An 18,608-nucleotide genomic window follows, 5' to 3' on the forward strand; every position below is an offset into this window, starting at 1 on the left:
TTGTCGTGTGCTTTTGTGATATTATTCTGGAGGAACATTGTCTCATTTTTTAACTGCATTGCATTTGTGTTTTCTAAATGTCAATAAACTGAAACTGAACTGAACTGAGTTAGAGCTATCATTTTTTAGATGTCAGATCAGGATCTGAAGATCTTGCAGGTCTTCTTGTGTGAGGATATGGGGAGCCTTCTGCAGGAAATTAGCTTGTAGGAATTGTGAGGAAGAGATCAAACTGGTAATGGAATGGAGAGGATAAACACAGATTCTGCAGATGCTGGAAATCTTAAGCAACACACTCAAAATGCTGAAAATTCAGGAAATTTTGAGCAAATCTCAAGTTCTACGTGGACTTGCCTGTTGTTGAACACTGCCAGTCGGAGGATCAATCCAGCTGTATCACTGCTTGATGTGTCAACTGCTCTGCCCATGACCGCAAGAAATTACAGAGAGTTGTGAGCACAGCTCATTCGGTCATGAATGCCAGCCTCCCCTTTGTGAACTCTGACTAAACTCTGCAGTGCCCCGGGAAAGCAGGGAACATAAGCAAAGACTCCTCCCACCTCAATCATTTTCTTCCATTTCCAACAGGCAGGTGATTAAAAAAAAGCTTGAAAGCACATACCACTAGGTTTGAGGTAAGAAAATTCTAGAAATCTTGAGCAACACTGCTCGTGAGATGTAGAGGACACTGGTTTTATTGCCCAAATACAGTACTTAGCAAAAGTCTTTCAGCACATTTATATGGCTAGGATGCCCAAGACTTTTGCACAGCACTGTAGCCTTTCATTGCTCGAGCGCTTATATACATTAAAAAATGATGCAGTTGGTAAGGCCATGAGCTCAAGGCGCCAGAGACTAAGTTCATGCCAGACTACATCGTGTGGGATTTGCTCATTGTTTCTGTGACCTCTTGAGGTCCCTCTGGCGGCCCAGTTTCCACACGCCTCCTGACAACGTGCGAGTTGAGAGATTCACAGAGGGGGAGTACATTGCCTCAAATGTTTTCAGTGAGTGATTGAATTGGTGAGGGAACCGTTGAAAATGTGGGGGGGGGAGCAAAAGTGGTTCAGGGCAGGAGCGGTGTAATTTGATGCTTGATGGCTGGCATAGGCACAGTAAGGTCGAAGGGTCTATATCCATCTGATCATGATGCCACCTTAAACTAATCCCATCTGTCTGCACGAGGCCATCTGTCTTCCCAGAAATAACTTCTCACTGAAGATTAGTGAAAGCCAAAATGAAACTTAATATCTTTCTGTCAGTTCTTTTAATCTTCCGCTAAAATTATTCAATAGTGACCTCAGCCCAAGAGACCAGCTCTCGCTTATCTCATTTATAATCAGTTTCAGTCTAGCTTAAAGTGAAATTTGGAACAAGTATGTCCAAAAGCCTAATGTTTAATAATATTATCATGGTGGGTTGGTCATATTTCTGATTATGTCGACCATATCTCTACTACAATATAAAGGTGACCGTTGTTTCGTAGGTATAGCAGTGAGAAGTCATTGGCCCCTCCTTGTGCCTATTGTGGGAATGAATAGTTGGATAACATTCAGTAAAATTATCAGGAGCTATTCCTATGAGCTGACAGACCCATAAAACCATGAGACATAGGAGCAGAATTAAGCCATTTGGCCTATCTAGTCATCTCTGCTATTCCATCATGGTTGATTTATTATCCCTCTCAACTGTTGAGACCATTTCTAATCAAGAACCTATCAACCTCCGCCTTAAATATACCCAGTGACTTGGCCTTTACACAGTCTGTGGCAATGAATTCTATTGACTCACCACCCTATGGTTAAAGAATTACCTCCTCATCTCTGTTATAAAGGGATCTTCTTCTCTGGGATTGTGGCAAAGGACCAAAGGGATACAGATTAAAACTTCTGGGCAAAAGCTGCGAGCCTGATTCTGATCATTCAGTGTAATGATGGAGATGAAATCAGTCAGTGCCTCAGAAAGAGAATTAGATTGTCCTTTTTAAGTGCATTATGAGAGCAAGATAGTGGGATGGTGTTCATGGGCCATTCTGAAATCTAATGGTGGAGGGGTAGAAGCTGTTCCTAAAACATTAAATGTGCATCTTCAGGCATCTGTACCTCTTCCCTGATGGTCATGATGAGAAGAGGGCATGTCTTGAACGGTGAGAGTCCTTAATGATGGATGCTGCCTTCTTGAGGCATCGCCTTTTGAGGATGTACTCGATGGTGGGGTCATGATGAAGCTCACTGTCTATAGCAGCTTTTTTTTTGATCCTGTGCATTGAAGCCTCCAGTCAGAATGCTGTGCATAGCACCTGCGTAGAAATTTGCTGGAGTCTCTGGTGACATGTGCTCCTAATGAAGTATAGCTTCCTGAAGTTCATGATCACTCCCTTGGTCTTGCTGCAAGGTTGCCATTGTTTCATGCTGCTATATTGCATGTAGTTTTGCTCACAGTCTTCCTTTTCTATTCATTTCAGGATATTTGCAAAGCTCTTTGGTGTCATAGGAGTGGCCACAGATGTGAAACTAAGTTTATGCCAGCTGCAGAGGGAACAATGTGTGGACTTAATAAGGTGGGTGTCTTCTGAGCATCAGACAGAGCCACCAATATTGCTAGCTGATGGTTAGTACATGACAAAATTCAATCTAGATGATGTGATTTCTAAGTACAAAGTAAATTTATTATCAAAGTACATATATGTCACCATGTCCAATCCTGAGATTCATTTTCTTGTGGGCATTATCAACAACTCTAAAATAATAGCTATAACAGAATTAATGAAAGACCGCCCAACTAGGGTGTTCACCAGAGTGCAGACAACAGTAAACTGTCCAAACACAAACAAAGAAGCAGTAATAATAAATAAGCAGTAAGTATCGAGAACATGAGATGAAGAGTCCTTGAAAGTGAGCCCATTGGTTGTGGGAACATTTCAGTGGCGAGGCGAGTGAAGTAACCCTATCTGGTTCAAGAGCCTAATGGTTGACTGGTAATAACGTTTTCTGAATGCTGGTGGTGCAAGTTCTGAGGCTCTTCCAACGCCTTCCTGATGGTAGCAGCGAGAAGAGAACATGTCCTGGGTGAGAGCATGTCCTGAGCATTTCTAGACTCACAATGCTTCAGGCAGTTGAAGAAGAACAAAGCTGATCCAAGTTGAAACCTTACTGGTTCCACTCAAGTATCGTAAGGGCTCACTTATCAATACCTCTCCACCACTGTGTTAATGGTAAGGACATTTACCCCTGATGCAATCTACATGAATTTAAAGGTTAGATTTATTTCTCACATGTAGGGACCATGAAAAGTCCTTTGCAAGGATTAAGGTGAATTTCAAGGCATTCTATATACACATCATGAGCAAGAGGAGAACTAGGAAGAGGGTGGGACCACTCAAAGGTAAAGGGGGAAACATTTGTTTGGATGTGGAGAAAATGAGTGAGGTACTTAATGAGTACCTTGCGTCAGTATTTATCAAGGAAAATGATATGGAGGACCAGGAGATCAGTACTGAGTGTATAAATACATTGGGGCGTTTAGAGGTCGAGGAGGATTTGTTGGGCCTCCCAATGAGTACTAACGAGGAGAAGTCTGCAGGGCCTGATAGGATTTACCCCGGTTATTGATGGAGGCAAGAGATCAGATTGCTGGGCCCTTGACCAGTATCTTTGTGTCCTCTCTAGTCACAGGCAAAGTCCCGGAGGATTGGTGAATAACTAATGTTACCTTCTCTATTTAAAAGGTAACAAGAGAGAATCCTGGGAATTAAAGACCAGTTAGCTTCACGTCAGTTGTAGGGAAATTGCTGGAGTAAATTCTTAAGGATGGGATACAAGAGCATTTGGAAACCCATGGCCTAATTAGGGAGAACCAGCATGGCTTTGTGTGTAGTAGGTCATGCCTTACCTACTTGATTGAGTTTTTTGACAAAGTGATGAGAGATTGAATTGGGTAGGGTAAGAGAGATTGAAGTGGGTAGGGTAAGAGAGATTGAAGTGGGTAGGATAAGAGAGATTGAAGTGGGTAGGGCAGTGGATGGTGTCTTCATAGATATTAGTAATGTGTTTGACAAAGTCCTCGTGGGAAGCTAACCCAGAAGATTAAGATGCATGGGATCTGTGTCTGTGGCAAATTGGTTGTTTGGATTCAGAACTGCTTTGTGCATAGAAGACAGAGAATAGTGGTTGAAAGGACTTATTCAAGCTGGAAGTCTGTATTAATGGTGTTCCACAGGGATCTGTACTGGGACCTGCTGTTTGTGTTGTATATTAGTGACCTGAATGAAAATGTAGATGGATGAGTTAGTAAGTTTGTGGATGATACCAAGATTAATAGAGTTTTACATAATGTAGAAGACTGGCAAAGAAAACAACACAATATAGATCAGTTACAGATATGGGCAGAGAAATGACAGATGGAGTTTAACCAAATGGGAAATGTCACACCTTGGAAGGGCAAATGCAAGGAAACAGTATTATGTTAAGGGCAAAATCCTTAACATTGTTGCTGAGCAGAGGGTCTTGGGGTCTAAGTTCATAGCTCTTTGAAAGTGGCTATACACTTAAATTGGGTGGTTAAGAAGGTCTTTTGGAATGCTTGCTTTTATTAGTCAAGCCACTGAGTTCAAAAGTCAAGAGATTATTTTGCAACTCTATAAAACCTTGGTGAGGCCATATTTGCAGTATTGCATACAGTTCCGGTCACTCCACTATTGGAAAGGATGCAGAAGAGGTTTACCAGGATGCTGCCTGGTTTAGAGGGCGTGTGCTATCACGAGAGGCTGGATAAACCTGGGTTGTTCTCTCTGGAGTGCTGGAGGCTGAGGGGAGATCTGATGGAGGTTTATAAGATTATGAGAGGCATTGATAGAGTGGACGGAGAGTATCTGTTTCCCTGGGTCAAAATGTCTAATACCAGAGGGCATGCACTGAAGGTGAAGATGGAGGGACATGGACATGATGTAGGTGAGAGGGATTAGTGTTTGGGTGTTTTTGGTTTGCTTTTTAGCTGGTTTGGCGCAGTATTGCAGGCCAAGTGATGTGTTCCTGTGCTGTGCTGTTTTAAGTACATCAAAACCTACAGTGAAGTGTGTTGTTTTCATCAACGACCAACACAATCCAAGGTTGTTAGTGTTGCCATACTTCCTACGCCAACATAGCATGCTCACAATGCCCAACTCAAACCCGTAAGCTTTTTTTGAAATGAGGGATACTCAGAGCACTCAAATAAGGGGATACCCAGAGCACTCAGAGAAAATCTACGTGGTCAGGGAGATAACGTACAAACTCCTTACGGACAGTGGCAGAACTGAACCCGGGTTCCTGGCACCGTAAAGTGTTACGGTAGCTACGCTACCATGCTGGCCTCGTGCTATTGAGTTGACTGATCTCCAGCTGGTTTCAGGGGCCCCAGTCTTGGTTGATGGTCGGTGGTTGCCTTCAACAGAGCCAGGCCTCTTTGCATTCTATGTCAGTGCCTTTGGGATTGAAAATTGAACCCTGTTTCAATGTCTGCTTTAAATAAGGTCTACTGGAGTGCTGAGACGACGGAGCGCACACTGACATCTCGATGAGGTTACAGCCCAGTACTTGATACTCAGCATGAAGTTTGAAAGTGCGTGCTGAGAGGAGATACTGAATGATAAATCGCAGAGTGGAAGTGGAAGGCATGAGATGAATGTTGGCCCACTGCCAAGGCCGGGTTGCTAACGTTAATTATACTGTATCTCTTTCTCCCCCAACAATTAGACCACAGAAGTTATCACATGATTGCAATTTGCTTGCTACAGGGGGTCCCTGCAGAAAGGAACAAACATGGTCAGGGCTAAAGCGATTACCTCAGCTGGAATCAATCAGTTAATGTTGCCTTTTATGTCAAGTGTTAATCCTCTTAGTGAAGACTAGAAATGGTGGGGCGAAATGGAACTCCAAATGAAACTGCTGTTTACTGGCCGCTTTCAGCTCAGCTGGACAGTCTAGCTTGAGAAGCAAAGTGCCAGTCTCTATAAGCCAAGAATTAAGGACACTTAGCAACAGAGAACGGGAAAGCCAACAGTAAGTAGATACAGCCCTGTCCGTCAAAGGAAATACTCTCCCTACCATTCAGCATGTCTGCAAGGGCCCATACCACAAGAAAGCAGCATCCTATTTCAAGGACGCCCACCATCCAGGCCAGGCTCTCTTCTGTCTGCTGCCACTGGGAGGGTGGTAAAGAGGGTCAGGGACAGTTATCACCCTTCAACCTTCAGACTCCTCTTCACTTACCACAACACTGAACTGATTCCATAACCTATCGACTCATTTTCAAGGACTCTGCGACTCATGTTCTCAATGTTATTTACTTATTTCTTGATTATTGTATTTTTTTGTGTTTGCACTGTTTGTTGTCTTTTACACAATGATTTTTTTTTGTCTGTCTTTGTGTATAGCTTTTTATTGATTCTGATACGTTTCTTTGTTCTACTGTGAATGCCTGTAAGAAAGTGAATCAGGGTAGTATATGGTGATGTATGAGTAGTTGGAACTTTGCTGTGAACTTTCTTGAGTTTTATTTGAGAGATGAGTGTGGTCTGCTGATCATGTATTTGGGCTCACAATGCCGTTCACCCCTTTACACTGGCCCACTTGACCAACCCACTCTCAGTCCTGATACAGGGTTCTGACTCAAGACGTTGGAAATTCCTCTCCTCCCACAGATGCGTCTCAACCTTATCTCAAAAGATAAAATACTTTATCTTTTATCTGGAAATACAGCATGATAACAGGCCCTTCCAGCCCAATGAACTCGTACCACATAGTTGCACCCATGTGACCAATTAACCTACTAACCCGTATATGTTTGGAATGTTGGAAGAAGCCCATGCGGTAGTATCTACAAATCCCTTACAGATACCGGTGGGAATTGAACCCAGGTCACTGGCTGCAACATAAATCCCAATAGTTTGGGACTTTATTCCCTGGGGTGTAGGAGAATAAGGAGAGCTCTTATAGAGGGATACAAAATTATGAAAGGTGTAGATAGTGTGAATGCATGCAGGCTTTCCCCCTCAGGAAAGTTACTGGCATGGTTAGAGCTTTGGCTAATTGGTAGGAGGCAGCGATTGGGAATAAAAGGATCCCTCCCTGGTTGGCTGCCAGTGACTAGTGGTGTTCCACAAGGGTCGGTGTTGGGACCACTTCTTTTTATGCTGTATATAAATAATTTAGATGATGGAATGGATGACTTTCTTGCCAAGTTTGCAGATGTTTTGAAAGTTGGTGGAGGGACAGGTAGTGCTGAGCAAACAGGTAGGGTGCAGAAGGACTTAGATTAGGAGAATGGACAAGGAAGTGGCAAATGAAATTCAATGTTGGAAAATGCATGGTCATGCACTTTGGTAGAAGAAATAAATGTTCAGACTATTTTCTAGACGGGGAGAAAATAGAAAAATCTGAGATGCAAAGGGACTTGAGAGTCCTTGTGCAGAGCACCCTAGTTCTCTTTCTTTGCAAACATCCACAAAAACAAAGGAGTACCCCAGAGAATGAATGACAGTTAAATATTCCAGTAATATTGTAAGTATATTGTTTGATTAAGAATTCTTTGTTTAAAGAATGCATTACAGGTTATGCCATGTCATACAAGCATATCTCTCTGTAAGTAAAAACAAAGCTCACGTGCACGAGTTATCCTGGCTCTGTGTTGTTCTTTAATTAGTTTTAATGTTTTGGAGTTATGCAGCATAACAACAAACAACATGCAGAAGACAACAAATTATGCAAATAACAACAAAAGAAAAAAAAGTGATAAATATTGAAAACATGAGTTGTAGAGTCCTTGAAAGTGAGTCCACAGGTAGCGGCAGATACATTAGGGACATTTAAGAGACTCTTAGATAGGCAATGGATGAAAGAAAACCAGAGGGCGATATGGGAGTGAGCTTGGAGTAGGTTAAAAGGGTCAGCATAACATCACAGGCCAAAGGGCCTGTCCGGTGCCATAATGTTCACTGGTCTAACCCCTGGTTCCTTTGCTTCATCAGTGGTGTCGGCGAGGTCAGTGCCTGAAACTGGGTGACAACGGGCCCAAGCCCATCAACGGTCAGTGGTCCGGCTGGTCAGAGTGGTCGGAGTGCTCCCGGACCTGCGGCGGTGGAGTATCCTACCGGGAGAGACACTGCAACAATCCAAAGTAAGGGCATTTGCACGGGTTGTGGCTAGATCGCCCAGCGTTTTAGTGGGGAAGCCTCCTGCTGCTTTGTCAGGAGAGGGATGTCAATGACACCTATTGATCTTGTGGGCATTCCCAAAGCCCTCACCTTGGTTTCCTCATTTAGCATGGCAGCCATTCAGTTTAACCCTTTATGGACTCCAAGAGCCAACCCTATTGGTCAAAAATCACCATTGTGTCTCTCTTATAGAGCCTTAGAGTTAAACAGCATAGAAACAGGCCATTCAGCCCAATTAACCCTCTCTGACCAGGTTGACTACTTGCGGTAATCTCAATTGTCTGCATTTGTCCCATATCCTTCTCAACCAGGGGTTCCCAACCTGTGGAGTCCACGGACCCCTTGCTTAATGGCATTGGCCCATGGCATAAAAAAGGAACCCTTGCTCTAAATCTTCCCCATCTATGTAACTATCCAAATGCATTTTGAATATAGTAATTGCACATGCTTCTATCACTTTCTTTTGGCAGCTCATCTCTGTAATGTATGCGCAGAGCAAGACTGACAACGGAGAGATATGATACAACCTTTTTACTGAGTTGTGTTAGTAAAGTGCATGCTGGGCAACTTTAAGAGCAGGAGCAACAAACTGAGCCCACCGAGGCAAAAATCATGCGTGTTCAAAGTCCGCACCAAAAGGAGAGTGCCTTCTGTATGCAGGAGGTCCAGTCCTAAACCGTGCGATCTATCAGTCACATGTGCACTTGCCATATGCTCGCAATCAATCTGATACAGTTCAATTCCATATTCTCACCACCATATCTTTGGCCAAACTTGCCTCCCAAGCCTCTCTTTATACCTGTTCGCTCTAATTTTGGACTCCCCTTACCCTGTGCAAACCCTTATGATTTTATAAACCTCTTTCAGGTCACACCTCAGCCCCCTGTGTTCCAGGTAGAACAGTCTCAGCTTATCAATTCCCTCCAGGAAGCTTAAACCCTGCTGTCGCATCTGCCGCCCAACCCAAGTATTTACTGAAGAAGACCAGGGGTAGCATTTATGTCTTTGCCATCAACACTGAAAAAGAATATCTGGTCACTCGCATCTCTAGCTTGGAATCTTGGAATGAGTGGCATGGTAGCACTGTGGTTAATAGTGGATTACAGCACACTGGCTGTAAGAACAGGGTTCGAACACCACCACAGTCTGTAAGGAGTTTGTACGTTCTCCCTGTGACCACATGGGTTTCCTCTAGGTGCTTTGGTCTCCTCCCACATTCCAGTGATGTATGGGTTAGGGTCAGTGAGTTGTGGGCATATGGCGTTGATGCTGGAGCTGTGCCAGCAATTTTTGTTTCTTTATATCCTGTGTTTTCAGCTGTTATTTCTTCTTGTCAATTGTGCGATTTGTTTTTTTCCGCATGGGGGGTGGGGTTCGGTGCTTTTCTTTTGAATGACATCCGTGGTTTTCTTTGTTTCATGGCTGGTCGGAGACAACGAATCTCAGAGTTGTAAACTGCATACACACTTTGATAATAAATATACCTTGATCATTTGTAGGCTGCCCTAGCACAATCCTCGTGATTTGATTGGGCACACACACCTTTCACTGTATGTTTTGATGTACCTATGACAAGTAAAGCTAATCTTTCAAAATCCTCTCTCTCTCATTGGAGACTCAAAAGATTCTGCAGGCGCTGGAAATCTTGAGCAACAGACTCAAAATGCTGGAAGAACTCAGCAAGCCAGGCTGCTTCTATGAAGGGAAATAACTAGTCGACGTTGCGGACCGAGAACTGATGAAGAGTCATGATGGAGGGTCTTGGCCTGAAACATTGACTGTTTATTTCCTTACAGAGATGCTGCCTGACCTGTTGAATTTCTCCAGCATTTTATGTGTTAGTGAATGTCATTGGTTTGGGAGCCAATTTTTAAAGCAGAAGACAAGGGGAAGTCATACAGATGCTTTTCTATTGCTGGTTACTAAGCTACTGTTATCAAAACTTAAAGGATGGTTGTTCAAACCTGAAGTTATTTGAATAAGTAGTTTGCATGGGCAGTGGCTCTGTTAGCTTAGCAAGACACAACCACACCTGGCAGGCAGCTGACAGCACCTTAATAACTGCTTTATCTGGAATAGAACGAAGCATGCCCTACCCTGTACCCAACTTGGAGGAGGCTGCAGGATTAACACTGACGTAGCACCCTTCACACTATGACAGATTGAAATCAGCAGTGGTGGCAAATCGAGGGGAGGGTTGTAGTAGGGATATACTGGTGGGTGTAACAAACAATCTGCTGGAGGAACTCAACATTCAAAGTAAATTTATTATCAAAGTACATATATGTCACCATATCCAACCCTGACATTCATTTTCTTATGGGCATGCCCAATAAATCCATTCTCCATAACAGAATCAATAAAACACCGGACCAACTTGGACATTCAGCTAGTGTGTAAACACAACAAAACTGTGCAAATACAAAAAGAAATAATAATAAAAAATAAATAAGCAATAAATGTGGAGAACATGAGACGAAGAGTCGTTGAAAGTGAGTCCATTAGTTGTGGGAGCATTTGAATAATGGGGCAAGTGAACTTGAGTGAAGTTATCCCCTCTGGTTCAAGTGCCTGATGGCAGAATGGTAATGACTGTTACTAAACCTGGTGGTGTGAGTCCTGAGGCTCCTGTACCTTCTTCCTGATGGCAGCAGTGAGAAGAGAGTAGGTCCTGGGTGGTGGGGGTCCCTGATGATGGATGCTGCTTTCCTGCAACGCGTTTCACTAGCTGTGTTCAATGGGAATTGTCTGACATCTTGGGTTGAAACCCTGCACCCGTCCTAACACAGGGTTTAGACCCAAAACGTCAGTTATTTCTTCTCCCCCTACAGATGCTGCTCGGCTTGCTGAGATCTTCTTGCAGCTTGTTTGTCGCTCTAGATTCCAGCATTTGCAGTCCTTGTCTTGTTACTGCTGGGTGTAAAGGTGGCACGGCAGCATAACGGCCGGTATAATGCTTTACAGATTGGGGTTTGATTCCTGCCACTGTCTGCGGGAAGTTTCTGCATTCTCCTCGTGACCACTTATTTTTCTCTTCCTGTTTCCAGAGATGTTCAGGTTAAGGTTCATAAGTTGTGGCCACAGTACGTTGGTACCAGAAGCATGGCAGCACCTACAGATTGCCCCCAGCCACCTTTTTACTGTGTTGGTTGTTGGCGCAAATGACTTTCACAGGTACATTGATGCTTCTATGTACGGCACATGTGACAAATAAAGCTCATCTATTGAGTGAATAATTAAGCTGAATAATTACAGTAGGGCTGTTCAGGAGAATTTATAAGGAAAAGGCATAGAAATTGTATTTTTATTTAGAAATATGTGCAGAGTAGGCTTTTCCACCTCTTCAAACCATGCTGTCACAGCAAGTTTCTAGAGTAAGTTACATTGTCAGCACAATACGAGGGGTGATCGATAAGTTCGTGGCCTATGATAGAAGGAGTCAGTTTCATTTATTTTCAACATAGTCCCCTCCTACATTTACACACTTAGTCCAGTGGTCATGGAGCATATGGATCTTGGACCTCCAGAAAGTGTCCACAGCATGGGTGATTGATAGGTTCGTGGCCTAAGGTAGAAGATGAGTTATACAGCTCCCATTACGTGCACATGCAGGTCAACTCTTTGAGTGATTATGCAGAAAGTTTGAAGTTAATAACTCGTCGGTGGGGGGGGGGGGGGTGATTGATAAGTTCATGGCCTACGGTAGAAGGAGATGCGTTATTAACTTCAAACTTTCTGCATAATCACTCAGAGTTGAACTGCATGTGCATATAACAAGAGTTGTATAACTCATCTCCTTCTATCTTAGAAAAACAGTTTCTCCTGATCTCTGTCCTAAATCTTCTCCCCTGAATCTTGAGGCAATGTCCCCTAGTTCTAGTCTCACCTACCAATGGAAACAACTTTCCTACTTCTATCTTATCTATCCCTTTCAAAATTTTGTATGTTTCTATGAGATCCCCTCTCATTCTTCTGAACTCCAGAGAGTATAGTCCCAGTTTCCCAGTTTTTTGAACAAGTGTGAGGAATTGTGTAGAATTAAAGCATGTCAGTGGGGTAGACTGAGATAATACACATGATGTCATTGAATGTGAAGTAGTCACAACAAGCTCCCTCCTGTTCCTTCTGACTTCTTGAAAAAACAATTAAAAAATGGTGTGGATTAATAAAGAATCAGATTTTCGCCAAAATTAAGTTCACACCAGGGTCACTTAATAGATTATTCATGGAAAGGGAGGGTCTTGGCTGGAAGACAGTAAATATTTTTTTCTCTCTGTTTAACCTGGCATACGGTGAGCATTCCAGGTATGTGCAGAGAGGGATGGCACTCTTCATCGCTGGTTAGGCGACCGTTCTAATGGGTGTTACACTCTGAGGACTCTGCAAGTCCCTGCAGGCCAGGCAACACCACATTGCATGGACTTTGACAACACAGCACGTAGACAACCGGAATTTTTCCGATATTTAACTGCTATGTAATCTCAGGTGAAAGGTGTCAAGCCAAAGCCTCAACTCTCCATCTCTTTCCGCAGAGGCTACCTGACCCGCTGAGCTCCTCCAGTATTTTGATTCTTACTCTAGATTCCAGCATCTACAGTTTCATGTCTGCCATACAATTTCACCCAGTCTGAGGTACTCCCTGTGTCCTACCCATTGCTCTCCCACCACCTTCCATGTCAACTAAAGAAACCTGCCCAGTGCTGAGAAAAGGTCCCGTATCTGAAATGTCCACAGTTTCTTTTTCCACAGATGCCACCTGACCTGCTGAGTTATACCAGGATTTTCTAATTTTGTTTCAAGTTTTGCCTGGGTGGTGGGGGAGATGTTTGCCATGACCATCTCAGTATAAAGAGGAGGTCATTCAAAGTTTTAAGTAAAAATTATTATCAAAATATATATATGTCACCATAAACAACCTTGAGCGTTCTTGTGTGCATACTAAACAAATATATAGAATAGAAACTAAAACGGAATCAAAGAACAACTGCCAAACCAGGGCTTTCAACCAGAGTGCAGAAGACAACAAACTGCAAATGCAAAAAGGAGGAACAATAGTATAAATAAATAAACAATAAATATCGAGAACATGAAGTGGAGAGTCCTTGAAAGTGAGTCCATTGGTTGTGGAAACATTTTAATGATGGAGCAAGTGAAGTTATCCCCTTTGTTCAAGAGCCTGATGGTTGAGGGGTAGTAACTGTTCCTGAACCTGTCCTAAGGCTCTTGTACCTTCTTCTTGACGGCAGCAGTGAGAACGGAGTACATCCTGGGTGGTGGAGGTCCCTGCTGATGGATGCTGCTGTACTGTGACAGCATTTTATCCAGACATGCTCAACAGTTGTTGGGGGGGGGGGGGGGCTTTACCTGTGTTGAGCTGGGCTGTATCCATTACTTTCTGTAGAATTTTCTATTCAAGGGCATTGGTGTTCCCATACCAGGCTGTGATGCAGTCAGTCAGTATACTGCCCGTACACATCTATAGAAGATCTCAGTGTTTTAGATGTCATACTGAATCTCACAGACTCCTAAGGAAGTAGAGGTACTGCAAGGCTTTCTTTATAATTGCACTTAGGTGCTGAGCCCAGGACAGGTTCTCCAAAATAATAACACCCAGGAATTTAAAAATGCTAACATTCTCCATCTCTGATTCTCCGATGAGAACTGACTCATTGCCTGCAGTTTTCATTTTCTGAAGTCTATAATCAGCTCCTTGGTCTTGCTGACGTTGAGTGAGACGTCGTTATTATGATACCACTCAGCCAGATTTTCAGTTTTCCTCCTGTATGTTGATTCATCACCCCCTTTGATTTGTCCCATAATGTCAGCAAACTTGAATATGGCATTTGAGCTCTGCTTAGCGAGAGAGTCGTAAGTATAAAGTGAGTATAGCAAGAGGCTAGGCACACAAACCAGAAAAAATCTGCAGATGCTGGAAATCCATGCAACTCACACAAAATGCTGGAGGAACTCAGCAGGCCAGACAGCATTTATGGAAAAAAAATGCAGTCATTGCTTCAGGCCGAGACCCTTGAGAAGGACTGGAGAAACAAAGATGAGGAGTAGATTTAAAAGATGGGGGAGGGGAGAGAGAAACACTAGATGATAGGTGAAACTGGGTGGGGGAAGGATGAAGTAAAGAGCTGGGAAGTTGATTGGTGAAAGAGATACGGGCTGGAGAAGGAGAAGTCCGATAGGAGAGAACAGAAGGCCAGCGAAGAAATAAAAGGGTGGAAGAGCACCAGAAGAGGTGATGGGCAGGCAAAGATATAAGACGAGAGGGAAAGGGGGATCGACAATGCTGAAGGGAGCAGGGGGCTATTACCTGTTGTTCAAGAAATCAATGTTCATGCCATCAGGTTGGAGGCTACCCAGACAAAATATAAGGTGTTGTTCCTCCAACCTGAGTGTTGCCTTATTGCAACAGTAGAGGGGGCCATGGATTGACATATTGGAATGGGTATGGGAAGTGGAATTAAAGCAGTGGCCACTGGGAGATCTCGCTTCCCCTAGCAAACGGAGCGTAGGTGATTGGCGAAACGGTCTCCCAATCTACATCGGGTCTCACCAATATACAGGAGACCGGATTGGGAGCACTGGACACTGTATATGGCCCCAACAGACTCACAAGTTAAGTGTTGCCTCACCTGGAAGAACAGTTTGAGGTCCTGAATGAGCTGGTGTAGCTCTTGTTCTGCTTGCAAGGTTAAGTGCCAGGAGGGAGATCAGTGGGGAGGGATGAATGGACAATGAAGTCTCATAGGGACTGATCCCTGCGGAAAGCAGACAGTGTGGCGGGGAGAGGGAAAGGTGCTTGATGGGGGTGAATCTCATTGGAGATGGTGGAAGTTCTGGAGAATTTTGTGCTGGACGCAGTGGTAGGTGCACACAGCCTTGTGGTGCACCTACGCTGGTGGATGTTGTGGAGTACATGTTGTTACCAATCTGAACTGTCTTGGGTTTGCAAGCGAGGAAACCCAGAATCTAAATGCACATTCAGGAGGAGGAAATGAGAAGAAATATCTACACTTAGAGAGTGGTGAATCTTTTGAATCCTCTATCCAGAATATTGTGGATACTCAGTTATTAATTGCACAGTGGAATATTGGAGGAATGAAGAGATCGGAGGGAGGGAAATGATAAGGTGGAAGAGTAGCTGTGATCTTGATCAATGGTAAGTAGGCTTGTTATTCCAAATGGCCATCTCTTGCTCCAGTTTCTTCTATTCTTAAGTTCTTACGTGCTTGGTTCAATACCTATTCCTGTATCTCCTCGAGAAAGCAGTGTAATCCACTGCGGTGATTTGGATAAACTCCTGCAGTGCCAGTGAGCAAGAAACTCCAGGATTTGGGCAGAGGAAATGAAAGTACTTCAGAATATTTTCAAATTTGGAAGATGCAAGAGGCCGTACGAATCTTCATGCTCCTGAACCTTCTCCCGGAGGGAAGTGGGACAAAAAGTGTGTTCAGGACAGTTATTATTACCCGTCAAGGAAACGTGTGGATGGCAGTGCTCCCATCACCTTTTCTCCTTTGGCCCAACTTGTCCATGCTTATCAAGGTATCATCCTGAGTACAGGAAGTCACCGGGTTACGAACGAGTTCTGTTCCCGAGTCCGTCTTTAAGTCAGATTTGTAAGTAGGTCGGAATAAGTACATCCGGTATTATTTAGCGTCAGTTAGTCAAACGTTTGTCTTAGTATATAGTATATATTTTACCTTTCTATGCATATAAAACAGTTAAGAAACGTATACTAATAATAAAACCACTGCATTGCTTAGTAATAATTGTAGCTTTCATCGGGGCAGGGCCTTTCACATGCTCTATTATTGTCACTTTATCCTTTAAAATTGTTGCGATCGTTGACCGACTGTAGCCTAATGCTTTTCTAATGACCGATGACGTTTCACCTCTTTCCAAATGCTTTATTATTTCCACTTTATTTTCAATCACGATCGCCTCCCGTCAATGGAACAGAAATACTGTGGGTGGCAGTTCCTGACCTGCGCCGGCTCCCCAGCTCTGCTGGGTCCTAAGGACCACCGCACTGAGACAGGTTAAATGGGACAAGTGGGGGCTGTGCTGGGTTTGGATATTTGATCCTCCACAATATTCCGCGTGGGAATTTAAACTGGAGGAGGCAGTGTTTTTTTTATGTCGAGTTGGGAACTGACATCAACACAGCACGGATGGTACGGGAGTCATTGGATCGACATCAACCCAGCGTGCTCGGGAGCGGTCTATCACTGGATCGAACTCGGGAACCTCTGTTCTTGAATCTTGAGCCCACCGACCGGAATGGTGGGGGGGGGGAGGGGTGGGTGGCGGGGTCAGGGTGAATCTTGCTAAGAAAAATTTAAGCCAAATACAAAGTCACACACTCAACACAGCATCAATGACAACGACTTTAAATGGCGGACGGCGTCGGTGATCTGACTTAAAATGGCGGACAGCGTTCTCCTTCCTCGGTTCGTAAGTCCGAGTTGTCCGTAAGTCGGATGTTCGTAACTCGGAGACTACCTGTAGCTGCTATATGCCTCCTTTTCAAATTTCAAAGAAAATTTATTATCAGAGTACGTATATGTCACCATGTATGACCCTGAAATTTTTTTTGTGGGCATACACAGTAAATCACAGAAACACAATAGAATCAATGAAAGACCACACCCAACAGGGCAAACAACCAATGTGCAAAAGAGAACAAACTGTGCAAACACAAAGGAAAATAGTAACAACATTAGTAATATTAATAATAATAATAAGAAGAAATAAATTTGGAAAACATGAGATGAAGAGTCCTTGAAAATAAGTCCATAGATTGTTTGAACTGTTCTGTGATGGGGAAAGTGAAGTTGAGTGAAGTTCTCCCTACTGGCTCTAGAGCCTGAGGTTGAGGGGTAATAATAACTGTCCTGAGGCTCCGATCTTCTTTACTATTACCTTTGATTCCTACCCCTCTAATCCAGGGGTTCCCAACCGTTTTTTATGCCATGGACCCCTGCCATTATCTGAGGGGTCTGTGGACCCCAGGTTGGGAACCCAGGCTCTAAACCTTCCCAGTCCATGTCCATGTACCTCTTCAAATGTCTTCTAAATATACTTTATACTTTGTCACTAGAGCATACAATCATCACAATGATATTTGTTTCTGTGCTTCACGCTCCCTGAAGTACAAATCGAAATAAATATAATAAAAACTTAAATTATAAATCATAATTAGAAAATTGAAAAGGGAAAGTACGGTAGTGCAAGTCAGGTCCAGATATTTGGAAGGTACGGCCCAGGTCCGGGTCAGGATCCGTTCAGCAGTCTTATCACAGTTGGAAAGTAGCTGTTCCCAAATCTGGCCGTATGAATCTTCATGCTCCTGAACCTTCTCTCAGAGGGAAGTGGGACAAAAAGTGTGTTAGCTGGGTGGGTTTTGTCATTGATTATCCTGGCAGCACTGCTCCGACAGCGTGTGGTGTAAAGTGAGTCCAAGGATGGAAGATTGGTTTGTGTGATGTGCTGGGCTATGTTAGTGATCTTCTGCAGCTTCTTCCGGTCTTGGACAGGACAACTTCCATACCCAGTTGTGATGCACCCTAGAAGAATGCTTTCTATGGTACACCTATAAAAATTAGTGAGGATTTTAGGGGACAGGCCAAACTTCTTCAGCTTTCTCAGGAAGTAAAGGCGCTGGTAGGCCTTCTTTGCAGTGGACTCTGCTTGGTTAGACCAAGTCAGGTCATTTGTGATATTCATCCGGAGGAACTTAAAACTTTTGTCCTGTTCCACCTGCGCACCACCGATGTAGATGGGATTGTGCAGTCTGCTACTCCTTCTGAAGTCAGCAACCAATTCCTTTGTCTTGCTGACGTTGAGGGATAGGTTATTGTCTTCACACCATGCCACTAGGTTCTTAATTTCCTCCCTGTACTCAGACTCATCATTATCCAAGATAAGGCCTACAATTATGGTGTCATCAGCAAACTTATATATTGAGTTTGATGGAAACTTGGCTACACAATCATGGGTGTACAGTGAGTGCAGCAGGGGGCTGAGTACACAGCCTTTTGGGCACCAGTGCTCAGAGTGATTGTAGAGGAGAACTTGTCCCCTATTTTCACAGCCTGGGTCCTCTCTGTGAGGAAGCTGACAATCCAGCTGCAGATCTGAGTGCTAAGACCCAGGTTCCGGAGCATAAGAATCAGTTTATTTGGAATGATGGTATCAAAGGCAGAGCTGTAGTCGATGAAAAGGAGCTTTACATATGCGTCTTTATTCTCCAGGTGTTCTAAGGAGGAATGTAGTGCCAGAGAGATAGCATCTGCTGTTGACCTGTCGCTCCGGTAGGCGAATTGCAAAGCGTCGAGGTTGACCGGTAGGTTATGGTTGATGTGTGCCATAACCAATCGCTCGAAGCACTTCATAGCAATTA

General features: G+C 43.7%; 1 protein-coding gene across 2 annotated transcripts in view; it reads left to right on the forward strand.

Moving 5' to 3' along the window:
• The window catches only part of adamts18 (ADAM metallopeptidase with thrombospondin type 1 motif, 18), a 309,638-nt gene that overhangs the window by 194,566 nt on the left and 96,464 nt on the right, over window positions 1-18,608 (forward strand). For both annotated transcript variants that reach the window (XM_059993277.1, XM_059993276.1), the window contains 2 exons: window positions 2,465-2,560; window positions 8,006-8,154. In XM_059993277.1, coding sequence (XP_059849260.1) covers window positions 2,465-2,560; window positions 8,006-8,154 — 245 coding nt within the window. The remainder of the gene's footprint in view (window positions 1-2,464; window positions 2,561-8,005; window positions 8,155-18,608) is intronic.

The sequence above is a fragment of the Hypanus sabinus genome, chromosome 17, assembly GCF_030144855.1.
Source record: "Hypanus sabinus isolate sHypSab1 chromosome 17, sHypSab1.hap1, whole genome shotgun sequence".
Classification (NCBI taxonomy): Eukaryota; Metazoa; Chordata; class Chondrichthyes; order Myliobatiformes; family Dasyatidae; genus Hypanus; species Hypanus sabinus.